This window comes from Neofelis nebulosa, chromosome 14 (genome assembly GCF_028018385.1).
Source record: "Neofelis nebulosa isolate mNeoNeb1 chromosome 14, mNeoNeb1.pri, whole genome shotgun sequence".
NCBI lineage: Eukaryota > Metazoa > Chordata > Mammalia > Carnivora > Felidae > Neofelis > Neofelis nebulosa.
This window is the reverse complement of record NC_080795.1, coordinates 57,836,785-57,855,516: the sequence shown is the minus strand read 5'-3', so window position 1 is coordinate 57,855,516 and position 18,732 is coordinate 57,836,785. Positions and strand designations below refer to the sequence as shown.

General features: G+C 38.1%; 1 protein-coding gene across 6 annotated transcripts in view; it reads left to right on the top strand.

The window, feature by feature from the left end:
- Window positions 1–18,732, top strand: part of CSMD3 (CUB and Sushi multiple domains 3) — a 1,263,431-nt gene that overhangs the window by 371,774 nt on the left and 872,925 nt on the right. For all 6 annotated transcript variants that reach the window (XM_058698868.1, XM_058698869.1, XM_058698867.1 and 3 more), the window contains exon 5: window positions 13,918–14,125. In XM_058698868.1, the coding sequence (XP_058554851.1) occupies window positions 13,918–14,125 (208 nt within the window). The remainder of the gene's footprint in view (window positions 1–13,917; window positions 14,126–18,732) is intronic.

Genomic DNA, 18,732 nt, shown 5'->3' with positions numbered 1-18,732 from the left:
CATGGGTTTCTGTTACGTTTCTCAGGATCCACATAAGAGTGAAACCATATGGTATCTGTCTTTCTCTGTATGGCTTATTTCACTTAGCATCACACTCTCCAGTTCCATCCACGTTGCTACAAAAGGCCATATTTCATTTTTTCTCATTGCCACGTAGTATTCCATTGTGTATATAAACCACAATTTCTTTATCCATTCATCAGTTGATGGACATTTAGGCTCTTTCCATAATTTGGCTATTGTTGAGAGTGCTGCTATAAACATTGAGGTACAAGTGCCCCTATGTATCAGTACTCCTGTATCCCTTGGATAAATTCCTAGCAGTGCTATTGCTGGATCATAGGGTAGGTCTATTTTTAATTTTCTGAGGAACCTCCACACTGCTTTCCAGAGCGGCTGCACCAATTTGCATTCCCACCAACAGTGCAAGAGGGTTCCTGTTTCTCCACATCCTCTCCAGCATCTATAGTCTCCTGATTTCTTCATTTTGGCCACTCTGTCTGGCGTGCGGTGATATCTGAGTGTGGTTTTGATTTGTATTTCCCTGATAAGGAGCGACGTTGAACATCTTTTCATGTGCCTGTTGGCCATCCGGATGTCTTCTTTAGAGAAGTGTCTATTCATGTTTTCTGCCCATTTCTTCACTGGGTTATTTGTTTTTCGGGTGTGGAGTTTGATGAGCTCTTTATAGATTTTGGATACTAGCCCTTTGTCCGATGTGTCATTTGCAAATATCTTTTCCCATTCCGTTGGTTGCCTTTTAGTTTTGTTGGTTGTTTCCTTTGCTGTGCAGAAGCTTTTTATCTTCATAAGGTCCCAGTAATTCACTTTTGCTTTTAATTCCCTTGCCTTTGGGGATGTGCCGAGTAAGAGATTGCTACGGCTGAGGTCAGAGAGGTCTTTTCCTGCTTTCTCCTCTAAGGTTTTGATGGTTTCCTGTCTCACATTCAGGTCCTTTATCCATTTTGAGTTTATTTTTGTGAATGGTGTGAGAAAGTGGTCTAGTTTCAACCTTCTGCATGTTGCTGTCCAGTTCTCCCAGCACCATTTGTTAAAGAGACTGTCTTTTTTCCATTGGATGTTCTTTCCTGCTTTGTCAAAGATGAGTTGGCCACACGTTTGTGGGTCTAGTTCTGGGGTTTCTATTCTATTCCATTGGTCTATGTGTCTGTTTTTATGCCAATACCATGCTGTCTTGATGACGACAGCTTTGTAGTAGAGGCTAAAGTCTGGGATTGTGATGCCTCCTGCTTTGGTCTTCTTCTTCAAAATTACTTATTCGGGGCCTTTTGTGGTTCCATATGAATTTTAGGATTGCTTGTTCTAGTTTCGAGAAGAATGCTGGTGCAATTTTGATTGGGATTGCATTGAATGTGTAGATAGCTTTGGGTAGTATTGACATTTTGACAATATTTATTCTCCCAATCCATGAGCAGGGAATGTCTTTCCATTTCTTTATATCTTCTTCAATTACCTGCATAAGCTTTCTATAGTTTTCAGCATACAGATCTTTTACATCTTTGGTTAGATTTATTCCTAGGGATTTTATGCTTCTTGGTGCAATTGTGAATGGGATCAGTTTCTTTATTTGTCTTTCTGTTGCTTCATTGTTAGTGTATAAGAATGCAACTGATTTCTGTACATTGATTTTGTATCCTGCAACTTTGCTGAATTCATGTATCAGTTCTAGCAGACTTTTGGTGGAGTCTATCGGATTTTCCATGTATAATATCATGTCATCTGCAAACAGCGAAAGCTTGACTTCATCGTTGCCAATTTTGATGCCTTTGATTTCCTTTTGTTGTCTGATTGCTGATGCTAGAACTTCCAGCACTATATTAAACAACAGCGGTGAGAGTGGGCATCCCTGTCGTGTTCCTGATCTCAGGGAAAAAGCTCTCAGGTTTTCCCCATTGAGGATGATGTTAGCTGTGGGCTTTTCATAAATGGCTTTTATGATCTTTAAGTATGTTCCTTCTATCCCGACTTTCTCCAGGGTTTTTATTAAGAAAGGGTGCTGGATTTTGTCAAAGGCCTTTTCTGCATCGATTCACAGGATCATATGGTTCTTCTCTTTTTTTTTGTTAATGTGATGTATCATGTCGATCGATTTGCGAATGTTGAACCAGCCCTGCATTCCAGGAATGAATCCCACTTGATCATGGTGAATAATTCTTTTTATATGCTGTTGAATTCGATTTGCTAGTATCTTATTGAGAATTTTTGCATCCATATTCATCAGAGATATTGGCCTGTAGTTCTCTTTTTTTACTGGGTCTCTGTCTGGTTTAGGAATCAAAGTAATACTGGCTTCATAGAATGAGTCTGGAAGTTTTCCTTCCCTTTGTATTTCTTGGAATAGCTTGAGAAGGATAGGTATTCTCTCTGCTTTAAACGTCTGGTAGAACTCCCCTGGGAAGCCATCTGGTCCTGGACTCTTATTTGTTGGGAGATTTTTGATAACCGATTCAATTTCTTCGCTGGTTATGGGTCTGTTCAAGCTTTCTATTTCCTCCTGATTGAGTTTTGGAAGAGTGTGGGTGTTTAGGAATTTGTCCATTTCTTCCAGGTTGTCCAATTTGTTGGCATATAATTTTTCATAGTATTCCCTGATAATTGTTTGTATCTCTGAGGGATTGGTTGTAATAATTCCATTTTCATTCATGATTTTATCTATTTGGGTCATCTCCCTTTTCTTTTTGAGAAGCCTGGCTAGAGGTTTGTCAATTTTGTTTATTTTTTCAAAAAACCAACTCTTGGTTTCGTTGATCTGCTCTACAGTTTTTTTAGATTCTATATTGTTTATTTCTGCTCTGATCTTTATTATTTCTCTTCTTCGGCTGGGTTTAGGCTGCCTTTGCTGTTCTGCTTCTATTTCCTTTAGGTGTGCTGTTAGATTTTGTATTTGGGATTTTTCTTGTTTCTTGAGATAGGCCTGGATTGCAATGTATTTTCCTCTCAGGACTGCCTTTGCTGCGTCCCAAAGCGTTTGGATTGTTGTATTTTCATTTTCGTTTGTTTCCATATATTTTTTAATTTCTTCTCTAATTGCCTGGTTGACCCACTCATTCATTAGTAGGGTGTTCTTTAACCTCCATGCTTTTAGAGGTTTTCCAGACTTTTTCCTGTGGTTGATTTCAAGCTTCATAGCATTGTGATCTGAAAGTATGCATGGTATGATTTCAATTCTTGTAAACTTATGAAGGGCTGTTTTGTGACCCAGTATATGATCTATCTTGGAGAATGTTCCATGTGCACTCGAGAAGAAAGTATATTCTGTTGCTTTGGGATGCAGAGTTCTAAATATATCTGTCAAGTCCATCTGATCCAATGTATCATTCAGGGCCCTTGTTTCTTTATTGACTGTGTGTCTAGATGATCTATCCATTTCTGTAAGTGGGGTGTTAAAGTCCCCTGCAATGACCACATTCTTATCAATAAGGTTGCTTTTGTTTATGAGTAATTGTTTTATATATCTGGGGGCTCCGGTATTTGGCGCATAGACATTTATAATTGTTAGCTCTTCCTGATGGATAGACCCTGTGATTATTATATAATGCCCTTCTTCATCTCTTGTTACAGCCTTTAATTTAAAGTCTAGTGTGTCTGATATAAGTATGGCTACTCCAGCTTTCTTTTGGCTTCCAGTAGCATGATAAATAGTTCTCCATCCCCTCACTCTCAATCTAAAGGTGTCCTCAGATCTAAAATGAGTCTCTTGTAGACAGCAAATAGATGGGTCTTGTTTTTTTATCCATTCTGATACCCTATGTCTTTTGGTTGGCGCATTTAATCCATTTACATTCAGTGTTATTATAGAAAGATACGGGTTTAGAGTCATTGTGATGTCTGTATGTTTTATGCTTGTAGTGATGTCTCTGGTACTTTGTCTCACAGGATCCCCCTTAGGATCTCTTGTAGGGCTGGTTTCGTGGTGACAAATTCCTTCAGTTTTTGTTTGTTTGGGAAGACCTTTATCTCTCCTTCTATTCTAAGTGACAGACTTGCTGGATAAAGGATTCTCGGCTGCATATTTTTTCTGTTTAGCACACTGAAGATATCGTGCCAAGCCTTTCTGGCCTGCCAAGTTTCAAAGGAGAGATCAGTCACGAGTCTTATAGGTCTCCCTTTATATGTGAGGGCACGTTTATCCCTTGCTGCTTTCAGAATTTTCTCTTTATCCTTGTATTTTGCCAGTTTCACTCTGATATGTCGTGCAGAAGATCGATTCAAGTTACGTCTGAAGGGAGTTCTCTGTGCCTCTTGGATTTCAATGCCTTTTTCCTTCCCCAGTTCAGGGAAGTTCTCAACTATAATTTCTTCAAGTACCCCTTCAGCACCTTTCCCTCTCTCTTCCTCCTCTGGGATACCAATTATGCGTATATTATTTCTTTTTAGTGTATCACTTAGTTCTCTAATTTTCCCCTCATACTCCTGGATTTTTTTATCTCTCTTTCTTTCAGCTTCCTCTTTCTCCATAACTTTATCTTCTAGTTCACCTATTCTCTCCTCTGCCTCTTCAATCCGAGCCGTCGTGGTTTCCATTTTGTTTTGCATTTCGTTTAAAGCGTTTTTCAGCTCCTCGTGACTGTTCCTTAGTCCCTTGGTCTCTGTGGCAAGAGATTCTCTGCTGTCCTGTATACTGTTTTCAAGCCCAGCGATTAATTTTATGACTATTATTCTAAATTCACTTTCTGTTATATTATTTAAATCCTTTTTGATCAGTTCATTAGCTGTTGTTATTTCCTGGAGATTCTTCTGAGGGAAATTCTTCCGTTTGGTCATTTTGGATAGTCCCTGGAGTGGTGAGGACCCACAGGGCACTTCCCCCGTGCTGTGGTGTATAACTGGAGTTGGTGGGCGGGCTGCAGTCAGACCTGATGTCTGCCCCCAGCCCACCGCTGGGGCCATAGTCAGACTGGTGTGTGCCTTCTCTTCCCCTCTCCTAGGGGCGGGATTCACTGTGGGGTGGCATGGCCCGTCTGGGCTACTTGCACACTGCCAGGCTTGTGGTGCTGGGGAGCTGGCGTATTAGCTGGGGTGGGTAGGCAAGGTGCATGGGGGCAGGAGGGGCAGGCTTAGCTCGCTTCTCCTTAGGTGATCCACTTCAGGAGGGGCCCTGTGGCAGCGGGAGGGAGTCAGATACGCTGCCGGAGGTTTGGCTCCGCAGAAGCACAGAGTTGGGTGTTTGCGCGGAGGGAGCAAGTTCCCTGGCAGGAACTGGTTCTCTTTGGGATTTTGGCTGGGGGATGGGCGGGGGAGACGGCGCTGGTGAGCGTCTTTGTTCCCCGCCAAGCTGAGCTCTGCCGTCTGGGGGCTCAGCAGCTCTCCCTCCCTTTGTCCTCCAGCCTTCCCGCTTTCTGAGCAGAGCTGTTAACCTATGACCTCCCAGACGCTAAGTCGCGCTTGCTGTCGGAACACAGTCCGTCTGGCCCCTCTGCTTTTGCCAGCCAGACTCGGGGGCTCCGCTTGGCTGGTGAGCCGCCCCTCCGCCCCGGCCCCTCCCGCCAGTCCGTGGAGCGCGCACTGCCTCGCCGCCCTTCCTACCCTCTTCCGTGGGCCTCTCGTCTGCGCTTGGCTCCAGAGACTCCGTTCTGCTAATCCTCTGGCATTTTTCTTGGTTCTTTAGGCAGGTGTAGGTGGAATCTAAATGATCAGCAGGTCGCGCGGTGAGCCCAGCGTCCTCCTATGCCGCCATCTTCCGGACTACATCAACCCTTGCTTTAAATAGAAGAAAATAGTTATAATTCCATCATCTTGATCATTTTTGTTCAGTTTCTATTGAATAATAGTTCTTTTAGTAAGGAGTCATATTTTGCTACTTCTTGAGGTGGCTACTTATTTTTTACTAGATGTTGAACGTTGTAACTTTTAAGTTATTGAGTGTCTGGATTTAGTTATCATCGTTTAAAGAATGTTGAGTTTTCTCCTGATACAAAATGAAGTTACATTTGGTTCAGTTAGTGTCTTTTGAAGTTTATTTTTAAAATTCCTTAGGGCAGTTTTAGAGTAAACTTTAGGGATAGTTTAGCATCTCTAATGAAGTTCTTTCCTTCTGAAATTTCTACTGAATGCTCTGGTTATTTAAAAAGGACTCTCTACCCTACCTGGAGGGATTTGCCAACTATTCAAGACTGTGTGTTCTCTTGGAGCCGTTCAGCACAAAGATCCTTGGTCTCTCTTTGCCAGTCCCTATGGAATTTCACCCTTTACGTATATATTTGCTTGTATTTAGCAAATACCCAAGTCATTACGTTGCAGGTTTTGTGAGTTCTTTTCTGCAGAGCTCTCTCTCTGGAATCCTGTCTTGCTACTATGGGAACATCATGCTTCCTGAACATCATGTTATACTTATAGTCCTGGTCTCTGGTCCTGAAAGTGCTTCTAGATAGAAAGCCAGGCAGTTATAGGACTCTTACCTTCACTCCTCTCCTTTCTGGAAATCACAATTCTGTATGGCCCTGGTGCAATGTTAAAAAGTTTTATTTTTCTCAGTTTTTATGTTTTTTTTTTAAGAAAAGCATGTAAATTTGCTCCCTGTTATGCCATGGCTCCCTCTTTTAAAAAAAAATAATGTTTATTTATTTTTGAGAGAGAGAGAGAGAGAGAGAGAGAACGAGAGAACATGGGTAAGGGGCAGACAGAGAGGGAGACACAGAATCTAAAGCAGGCTCCAGGCTCTGAGCTATCAGCACAGAGCCCAATGCGGGGCTTGAACTCATGGACTGGGAGATCATTACCTGAGCTAAAGTCAGACGCTTAACTGACTGAGCCACTCATGCACTCTTGTCATGGCTCTGTCTTGATTTAAAGATTTCTTTCCCCCAAGTCTTTAAATAATTTAAATAATCATTGAATGAATGCTTTTTTTATTTCTTGGAAATTTTAAGCTGAATATTTAAAAAATCGACATATTATTTAGTGCGTTCGTTACCTTACCCTCTTATTTCTTTTTTTTTTATTTTTTTATTTTTTATTTATTTTTTATTTTTTATTTTTTTATTTTTATTTATTTATTTATTTATTTTTTAATATATGAAATTTACTGTCAAATTGGTTTCCATACAACACCCAGTGCTCATCCCAAAAGGTGCCCTCCTCAATACCCATCACCCACCCTGCCCTCCCTCCCACCCCCCATCAACCCTCAGTTTGTTCTCAGTTTTTAACAGTCTCTTATGCATTGGCTCTCTCCCACTCTAACCTATTTTTTTTTTTCCCTTCCCCTCCCCCATGGGTTTCTGTTACGTTTCTCAGGATCCACATAAGAGTGAAACCATATGGTATCTGTCTTTCTCTGTATGGCTTATTTCGCTTAGCATCACACTCTCCATTTCCATCCACGTTGCTACAAAAGGCCATATTTCATTTTTTCTCATTGCCACGTAGTATTCCATTGTGTATATAAACCACAATTTCTTTATCCATTCATCAGTTGATGGACATTTAGGCTCTTTCCATACTTTGGCTATTGTTGAGAGTGCTGCTATAAACATTGGGGTACAAGTGCCCCTATGCATCAGTACTCCTGTATCCCTTGGATAAATTCCTAGCAGTGCTATTGCTGGGTCATAGGGTAGGTCTATTTTTAATTTTCTGAGGAACCTCCACACTGCTTTCCAGAGCGGCTGCACCAATTTGCATTCCCACCAACAGTGCAAGAGCTTACCCTCTTATTTCCAAACATGTCTCTTAAGAAGATAAATTAAGAAGGTAAATCAAGGCAAGATACTTTCTCCAAAGCATATTTGAGTATTTAGGGTACTTAGGAATAAACCCTCAATGTTGAATGCCATTATGCTTAGCTTTCTTTCCCTTTCTGTGAGGTGTTCATCTGGATGAACGATGAAGGCTTTTCTTCAAGTTGTTATACATCTCTGATGAATTTAATTTTATCTATTTTGGTATAAAAGCAGCTGAAGGAACCGGACTGAGAAATGAAAATGGTAACAACCCTTTAATTTTCTCTATAATCATCAAAAATCTACTTCTCTTTTCCTTAAAACATGGAACAGCATTTTGTGTTGTGCCTTGAAAAACATAAAACCACCGTTCTAGAAGATGTACAATTTAACTACTCTGTTGCTCAGTTTTCTTCTCTATGAGAAAAGTGTTTCTCCTTAAGTACAAAGATGCATAAGGCTGAACCATGAAATGCAAACAGGGAGAGGTATAGAAATGAAATGGTTGCTCTGCATATGTAATACAATGGATAATTTGTTAATGTTATTGAAATAGTTTGTCAAGAGGTACAACAGTGATGTCTGTCTTCAAAGGAACAAGAATCCCCACATAGATGTCAGTTTTACTTGACTACTAATGGAAGATTGAGATTTAGCAAGGGAGAGTTGCAAAAGCTTTCCCATGATATAGTCTGGTATTGGATTGAATGCTTAGCATCTGGAATTCAAGTGTACACATTTTCTACAATTTACAGTTAATTTCTCTTTATTGATAAACAAGTCTATTTCCTATCACCCCTGTACCCCATCCCTAAGGTATTTCAGAAGAAGCCAATAGCAGGGCTGAGCACAGTATGAGATCAATATCTGAAAAGATGTGCTACAGAAAACTGTTTTAAGTGTTTTTTGTTTTTGTTTTTTAGTTTTTTATCCTTTTTTTTTTTTTTTTTTTTTTTTTAACTGTCATGGTTTGGAGCCGTTCCAATTTGCAAGATTTAAATGAAATGTATGGTCTCATACTCAAACCCCAAACAAGCTCTGGTATTTTCAGTATCTCAATGAGTGTCATAGAAATTAAAAGAAAATAATTTAATTCTTAGAAAAATATTGAACTTTTTTCTTAATATTTATACTTCAATACAATGAATTTTGATTTTATTTGGGACTTTCTCCCTGCTCTACAGGTAAGAGATTAAAGAGATTGTTTACTAAGTTTACATAAATTCAGTTATTTTAAAATTCAGGAGTGGAAGTTATTTGATGATAGCTTCATAAGATTATAAACAAGGAAAATTAATTTTAATAGAATCTGATTTTAAATGTCATAATTTTTATCAATAGATTTGAGTACATTAAGAACTTAAGAGAGAGTTGATAGCATTTTCCCCAGACAATTGGAATAAGTCCTAAGTCAAAAAGATTATTTTTTAGAGTGCTTTTTCTTAAAAGACCACATTGTGCTCAGTGATTATATTGGCTGAATTGGTTGTTTTCTTCCTGTTGTACAACAGATTGATTCTGGGAGCTTCTTAACATACAACTCTCCATCATCCAGCTTATGTATACATGCATGTAGTTTTTAAAGTAGCGTACTTTAAATCTTATAACCTATACACCTTTCTTAGAACAAGAGCAGAGTAACCACCAAGCTTATTATTATCCTCTATATTCTTTAAATAATAAGCAATTACATTTTGAAGCCAACATAACTTCTAGTTAACTACAAGAGAAGTCTAAGATATTTAATCACATTGCTTTACTATTTAGGTGAAAAAATATTGTTGTTAAAAACAGGCCTAAGAGGAGTATTCCAATTTATTTTATCATGATGCTATTTATTCTTACGTACCTCCAAAGATCTAACTAATCTTTTGAAGATACTGAGATAAAAATATGCTAAGACACTGAAAAAGAAGAGATTGTTTATCTTTTTGAAAGCAATAAAGCATGGAAAAAAATTGCCCGAACTCGTGATTCAGCCCCCTAATATGATCCTCGATTTTCCCCTCTGTCATCTCCAAAGAGCTGTCAGAATATTTTCAACACCCAAATCCAATCATGCCATCTCTGCTGAAAACCCATCAGTAACTTTCCATTTCTCTGGAGAAACTCCATAATCTTGTCAGAAAGGTTCTACCACATATAGCCCCTATTTGCCCTTCCAACCCTATTTAGTACCACCGAGACCCTCACTGTCTTGGCAACAGCACACGGATTTTCCTTTCTGTTTGGAGAATGCCCATTTCCTCCAGTGGAAGTGTCAGTGCACCCGCTGAGAACACTTTTCTTTTTTCTTTTTTCTTTTTTTTTTTTTTTAATTTTAAACGTTTATTTATTTTTGAGACAGAGAGAGACAGAGCATGAGCAGGGGAGGGGCAGAGAGAGAGGGAGACACAGAATCTGAAACAGGCTCCAGGCTCTGAGCTGTCAGCACAGAGCCCGACGCCGGGCTCAAACTCACGGACTGTGAGATCATGACCTGAGCTGAAGTCGGACGCTCAACCGACTGAGCCACCCAGGCGCCCCAGAACACTTTTCATTCTGCTTCTCATCTAGTTGATGACTGCTGTTCACCCTTTGGGTTTCTAATCTAGCATCACTTCCTCAGAGAATCTGTTCCTGAATGCCCTAACTAGTTCAAAGCCCAAATATATGACATCAGTACTAAATGCTCCTTCTTCCCTGGCCTGGCAGAAATGTAATTTTAAGTGTTTGTTTTCATTTGTTTAGAACCTCACACTCTAATTGTCAGAATGCTCCATGGGGCAGAGGTTACCCTAACTTTTGATCATCGCTGTAGCCTGAGAGACTAACACAGTTCCACTTTGTACCTTATAGATCTCAATGGATATTTCTTGAACATATGACCAAATGAATTGACTTTAAAACCCGCAGAAAGTGTAAAAATAACCAATATGATCCCATGTGTGTCTGGAGTCTGTTAAGAAATGGTTCTCTTGAACAAACTTTGTGAATCCTGCCCTTTCTGTGAATTGTTGGACAGAAGATGTTGCAGACAACACAAATCAAACAGGCGAATGTGGTGGCCAAGACAGAATGATGCTGAAGGAACTCAAGGACCAACTCACTTTGACCAGTGACCAGGCAATATTACTTAGCAGAGAAAGCATAGCACTGGATTTAAGGGTTTCATAACTTATTCTAATGCTGCCTTTCAATTGTTCTAGCTCCATTATAAAATAAAAATTTTGGTTTAGGTAATGCATTCTGCTATAACAGTTTATGATTATAGAAAATGTATTGGCTTTTGTAAGTATTGTATTAAATCTACGCCAAATCACAATATAAGGGTTATAATGTTCAGATAGGGCTAACTATTGTATATCTAACGTGTACTAAAAGCAACCTACCTATTTCACAATTTTGTCACATACTGATGCTCTGTTAGTCTCTGTAGTAATAAAGAGATCAAACAGAAGTACTGAACAAAGAACTTGATACAAGAATTGGTAAGAGCATTGGTTTCAATGCTGGAAGATCTGAGTTCCCACCTTGTTTTCAAGTGCAAGGCACTCATACTTTCGAGTTGAAATTATTTTGCTGTAAAATAAAAACTTCCCAAGGAAGAGCTATTTTACAAGTTGTGCTCCATCTCATGTATCAGGAGTTTGGGTTGATTTCCCTCTTCTGTGAGGCTACATTGAGGAACTTCAAGGAAACCATGCAGAGAAATTGATTTGTATGCCCTGTAGCTTTGGGGACACAGTGTATTATTATTAAACCATGGTTGAAATACTTAAATGTCGATTATAAAGCCATAAGGCTGCAGTTGGGGAGAAACTGCAATTCCACAGAGGATGAATAAATGAGGTATGTTTTCATTTGACCAAATGAAGTGTTTTTGTGCTGGAGTTCTGGTCTCGAATTGTCTTAAATCCTGCCCAAGAGCCCCACCTGGAAGGATAAGCATTCATAATTGGAAAGAGATGGAAGTCTATTATTCTATACCCACGGTATAAGTGAGAAATGTAGGCAGCCAGACAGACACATTCCCCCACAACAAGGGAACTGATTGGGACACCTCTGAGGATCCCATGAAAAGACTCATGAGCATCTTTCTTTAATCATCTGCCAAAGCCCTTGCAAATGGTACCAAATCAGTGTCAGGCAAATAAAAAGATTCATGTCCCCTAATCCCTTCTACTCCAAACTCTAGGAGGAATCACAGAATGCTCGGTGTGTAGGGGTGGATGAACAAAAATGCTAAGAGGGAAAAATAGGAAAGAAGAGACCACACCTCTGCCTTACCTCTGCCCCATCTGCCATAAACCCAAGCTATGGAGAGCCAAGAGTCTTAATCCAATGAAGTCAGTTATTTTTCATGTAGGTAGGACTAGACATATTAATCAATGAACTGAGATTCTTGAATGAAAAAAGATTTTTTTTTTCATCTGAATGTCAACTACAATGTTCTATGTTTGTCTAATATTGTATCTAGAGACGGGGAAATAAGTATCTCACAGAGCTATGGTTTGAATAGGTTGTGTACTAGTTATACTACAAACATACGATAGTGTAACATTTTATTTCCAAAGTACTACTCAATACTGGTATTGGTCCAGGGAAGACAAAGATTAGAAGTAATTTGAGGTCAGGGCTAGGGGAGTGCAGGTATGTTTACCAGAGGTTAAAGTAAAAGTATTGAGGGAAAATACTGTGTGTTCGGGGAAGAAAATTGTAGTAATGTGTTTCATAGTCTAGACAGGATGACAAGTTCATTCCAATTACCCAACATATTTAAGAGAAAGGTCATGCAATAAAAATAAATATAAGTTTTACAGTAGTGGGTGATAAAAATTAAATATCTTTTAAAAGCAATGTACTTATGCTTTGAATTACGGGGTTAAATGGATAGTGTCAGAAAGAACCTAATGTTATTTGATGCATACAGTGTAATACTAATGTTGTCCCTTAGTACCAAAGCATTTTGCTATTCCTAGACCATTGAGAGGTTAAATAGGATGATGTCCATCTCTATTTATTAAAGTTATGGAGTATTACATCATAGATCTGGTCATGATAGAGCCAGAGTTTTTCTCCCAACATTTGATTTGAATTGATGGAATTTTCTGAGTGACTCAAGAAAGCAACAAAAATCTTGAGACAATTTATTGAACAAGAAACTAATAACCTGTTAATTTGAATGTCCTAAAAACTGTTGTAAAACAAGGAAGTTTACCTTATATATCTCACACTAAACACAGATGGTCATGTAACCCCTCTGTTAGAATACACCACTGGCCAAAAGTAGACTTGGGGAGAACCTATGACCTCTGAGAAATGGGGACTTTAGGTCCCAACACAAAGTTAGTAGAAAATTTATTTATAGTATTGTATATACATATATAAATACATAGCAAAATAGTTTACATTATTTAGTGGAGTTACAGGGAATATGTTATCAAAGATTTTAGTTACTATGTTATTTCTCTCTAAAGTTTCCTGGATATATGATGTATTATTTAGCAAGTGTCCATTTAATTATTTATTTTAAAAGAGCAAGTGAGAGCAAATGCCTGCAAGTACAAGCAGGGGAGGGGCAGAGAGAGAGGGAAAGAGGACCAATCTCAAGCAGGCTCCTGCTGTTAGCACAGGTCCTGATGTGAGTCTCGAACACATGAATTGTGAGTTCATTACCTGAGCCTAGATCAAGAGTCAGATGCCCAATTGACTGAACCAGTCAGGCGCCCCTGTGATGTATTTTTATTTAATGTTTAATTTCACACTTTCAATAGCTTTCAAACATGCCACCGGCAAAAATTATATTCTCTCTTAAATTGTTTCTTTATTTTGTATGTACCTACATTAAAAAAATAAAAACAAAGCTCAGCCCTACCATAAACCTGTCCAAAGTGATTAAAGATTTTGCATGACAAACCTTAAGAATGATGTTGCTTTTGTTTTATTCATCACCTAATCAATGAAAAGAAAATCTTGGTCTTGTCCTGAGATCTACTAGCACTGTAGATTTTTGACTTGCTTTCATTGCTATTTCAACTAATGGTTATAACATTGTCAAGACAGGGTTTATATTTATGTATGTGCTGAAAATGTTTTCATGGACTTCTCATTTTGTTTAATCTCTACTAGTACAGTATGCACTTGGTGTCACAATATTTGGACTGCTATATTTATCCAAAAATGTTAACGGAATTGCTTTAATTGCATTTCCCTTAATGACTTATAACTGAACATCTTGTTCTTATTTTCACAGCTGAAGACGCATGTGGAGGAACAATGAGAGGATCCAGTGGCATCATTTCAAGCCCTAGTTTTCCTAACGAGTATCATAACAATGCTGATTGCACTTGGACCATTGTAGCAGAGCCTGGGGACACAATTTCACTCATATTTACGGATTTCCAAATGGAAGAAAAGTATGATTACTTAGAAATAGAAGGTTCTGAGCCACCTACAATATGGTAAGTAGTTTCTGTTCTAACCTAACATTGATGCCATCGCCTGAGGCAAAGAACAGCTGTGTAATGGGTCTTTAAAGGTTTTGTTTTTTAAAAAGAACTTATAGTTACAGAAAAATTATGAAGGGGCAACTGTCAGAGCTGAGGGATACTTTTGAATATAAGGGTACTAATATATTAAATAAATTGGAATTCTGAAAGATGGAGCTCTCCATTATTATCAATTCATTAATTCATTCAATGGGCCGTAATATTCATTATCAATTAAAAGTAATGTGACTTGGGCACCTGGGTGGCTCAGTCAGTTGAGCGACCGACTTCGGCTCAGGTCATGATCTCACAGTCCATGGGTTTGAGCCCCATGTAGGGCTCTGTGCTGACAGCTCAGAGCCTGGAGCCTGCTTTGGATTATGTGTCTCCCTCTCTCTCTGCCCCTCACCTGCTCATCCTCTGTCTCTCTCTGTCTCAAAAATTAAAAAAAAAAAATAAAATAAAAAAAAATAAAAGTAATGTGACTTTATCACAACATGCATAAGGAAAGAAAAGTTGTTCCTAATGTGAACTCAAGTTATATTCTTACCATGCCAGTCCATAGTTGGTAATTCCTTTCCAATTAACTGTATAGTCTTGGAAATAATTTGCCTTTGTTTTTGTAGATAGATCTTTTTCTTAATCTGTCATATGAAGGCAAAAAATTAATTATTATCTGGGTTAGTATGGTCTCTTTTTTTTATAGACTTCAAGCCATGGTCTCATGAAAACTGTAGAGTTTTCAGAACATGATTTTAAAATGTAATATTTTTAGAAGAAAGTGTTTCATTATACAGTTAAAAATGATACACTGATATGAGCAAAGTATAAAGTAGATTATGAATCAGTAATAAAGCGAGGAATGATATGATTGGTATAGTGAGGTAATAGGTAAACATGAGACCTGGAGGGGCCTTTTATACCAAGTAAAGGATTTGATAAGAACGAAGGGAATTTATTAAAGTGTTTTGTCAAAAACAATTATGTGAAGAGGTTTGAAATTTCAAATGATTTTTCTTACTAAGTGCAAAGATTGATTTGAAGTGGGTCTTAGTTAGCTGGAAGCTCATTTAAGAGGTGATCGCTGTAATCCAAGAAAAAAAGCATGGTAGTCTGCATTAGTAAAGAAGTGGAATAAGTTAAGGGATATCTAAGGAGGCATAATGAAGAGGACTCTAGTGGATTGAGGAGTGGTAAAGAAGGTGATGTTTAAAGAAAACATCATTTTCTGACTCGCACGAATTGGTAGAGAAGGTCGCGATATTCAGTGATTTGAAATTGTTGAAGGAAGGTCAAATTTGGAGTGGGAAGGGTATGAATATTAAGAATTGTTATATATACAACATATGTAAATATAAATTATTATATAAGTATAAATTGTCATCTAACAGACAACTGTGTCTGACGGTATGATTCAGGTGTTCTGCATAGAAGCGTAAATGGTATGTAGTTGATCTCTAAGGTAATTGAACCAATCAACATCGATAACATGGGATAGCTAGAGATAGGTCGGAATGAGATGAGAAGGAACCAGGACTGAGTCTGAGCACCAACAGCATGAAAGGCCCAAGTTTAGGGGGATTATCCAGCAAATACACTGTGGAAGTGCATTTAGAGGGGCAGGAAGACATCTGGGAATGAGGTATCACACAGGCAAGAGGAGGGAAATGTGAAGAAAGGGGAAACAATATTGATGCTGAAAGGACACTAAGTAAATGTTTAAAAATAAAACAAGTGTATTTATAGCCATCTGGGCTTTGGCAAAAGTACCACCTGTCTGTCATCTTACACATTCCTTTGAAGATAAGACAAAAGTAACACACTAGCTATACCTACTTTGCTTTGTATTTGCTTGTGTTTTCCTCTACCCTCAGGCTGTGAACTCTCAGGGTAATATAACTTTAACTCTTCCCAGGATAACTTCATGCCCAGGTCATTGAAACTCAGCAGAATCCTGGTTGAAAATTAGAGAATTCAAAAACACTTGTTTTAGAAATGACTCCTTCTAGCATAATACATATTGGAGTCCTATTCAGGTGGATGAAAATGCTATGAATTTTCCAATAATGATACCATCTTTTGGTATGCAAGTGATCCCATGAAAAATCTAAGGTTTTAAACTCCAAATGCATTTGATTACTAGATATAATGAAGGAAATCAGGAAATAATGTTTTGTAGTACCTGTTTCTTAGTTACCACTAAGCTCTAGAACAAAGGCATTTACTGTGGGGATCAAAATATCCCCAGTTATGTTCATGTAGTCACTCTCTTTACAGATCGTGTGTTCTTAGTAATGGTTTGTATGCTTCTGTATGAACATCTATTTGTATGTTTCTGAGTTTCTAGAACAATGTAGCTTGTCCAATAATAGCATCAGATGCACAAATTGCTCTTCTCTGAATTTCCTAATTAAATGACACTGGGCTACTTAATTCCTTCTTCCTCAGGAAGGAAACAGTAACTTAGAAATTTAATGTTTTACTATCTTTTAAAATTAGTGTTGCAGTAAATGTTTAGGTAGACTTGTTAAAATCCTGATTACATATATAATATGACTCCACAAGGTCATTTAGCAATTTGCAAGAAAATGATACAAATGCCCAAACTGTATTGTATTTCTATAGATGCCAGCTTAAAGATGCATATTGTCAGTAAATTATTATTGTGTATAGCCACTTCAGCATCGTAAAACAGTTTTCCTTTTAATTATAGTAGTTATGGAATTGATGTGTAAAATGATCTGTGAATAATTAAAACAAAATTTTAAATCTAATCTTAGCCCTCTAATTCCCTTAAATCCTTTAATTTTCTCATATCTTTTTAAGATATGGTCATCAAAATGAAAAATTATATTTCAGGTGGTATTACATTGGTTCTTCTAATGCATTGTTCATATAATATTTTTAATTCATAGTAGAATTCAAAAGAGAAATGTAAAGTAATGCTGAAAGGGAGATATTCACATTCTTTTCGTTAAAATTACAAATGGTTCCTTTGACTTCAGGTCCCTCATTGAGGGACTGGGGACTTGCCATTGGCTACCGTTCATTAAATTTTTTCCTGAAATGTAGGCAGTGAGGCATCTGTGTTTGACTTTGGCGACATAGACTAAGCCAACCCAATAATTGTGTTGCACAGAGAGTACTATCAATTAGCCAATACCTCTCTACAAGGTGTATATGCTAAATTTGTAAGTTTTGATTTGTTGAACAACACTCAACATCACCGCTGCTTGATCCGACAGGAATGCAGAGGATCCAGTTGATTAATACTGGATGATAAAAATTTTATGAGGCTCGACCAATGTCAACTGATTCCCTTGCAGCAAAATGAAAAATCACATAGCACAAAGAAACTTCAATTCTAGTTTCAGCTTTGACTGATTGTTGGTAGCTAGGTAAGATAACTGGATAAGTTATGTCACCTTCTTAGAACTCAGGTTTCTCATCTGCAACATCCAAGCATTTTCTTAACTCTAATATTATTTGGTATTATGCTTACGTACTAAAACAGGGGCCAGGAGGTTGGAAGTAACTATATATTGCCTTATTTACAAAGCCTCAGCTGTAGAGTTGGATTAGGTACTCTTTGAAATTGTTTCCAAACTTAATCTCTTTAGGTTCTTACTAGATTCCCATTCATTCAGTGTTCATTCAGCAATGACTTATGGGGTATTTACTGCATGGCAGGCATTGTTTTTGGTACCCAGCGACCAAAATAGTGGAGAGGCTTGCTCCTGCAGAATTTATAAAATTTATTTATAAAAGACAATAAACAGTAACCACTGTAAATAAATTAATGACATACTCTGTCTACAGAGTGATAAGAAAGAAAGGGTGAAGTAGGATAAGAGAGGTCAGGAGAGTAACTGTGGGATGATGGAAGTGTAGGTAACCTAAGTGAGAAGTTGATATTTGAGCAAAGTCTTAAAGGCAGTAAGGAAGTTAGACAAGCAAAATCTCAACAATAGACATTCCAGGCAGAAATACATTTAGAGCAAAACACATAATTTAAAATGGGGCTCATTGTGTTTAAAGGAACAGCTAGTAGGTCATTGTGGTTACAGAAGAATTGCCATGGGTGAAAGTGGTAGAAAAGAAAGACAATTAATGGAGCCCAGCTTTTGGTCTAAGTGAAATGTGGACTATTAAAGGGTTTTGAGCACCTTAGTTATCAGACTTATGTTTTAAAGGATCACTCTGGCTGCCATATGAGGAACAAACACTAGGAAGGAAAGGTAGAAAAATAGACATTATTTTCAGTAAGCTAGGTAAGATATTGTAATTGTTAGAATTATAAAATAGCAGTGGAGGTGATGAGAACGGCTAGATTTTCTAGATAAAGTGAAGGGAATTTCCTAGCTGATGAGATGTGAAATTCAAGAAAAAGGAGGAGCAGGGGTGCCTGGGTGGCTCAGTCGGTTGAGCGTCCGACTTCAGCTCAGATCATGATCTCACAGCTTGTGAGTTCAAGCCCCACTTCGGGCTCTGTGCTGACAGCTTGGAGCCTGGAGCCTGCTTCGGATTCTGTGTCTCCCTCTCTCTCTGCCCCTAACCCACTCACATCCTGTCTCCATCTC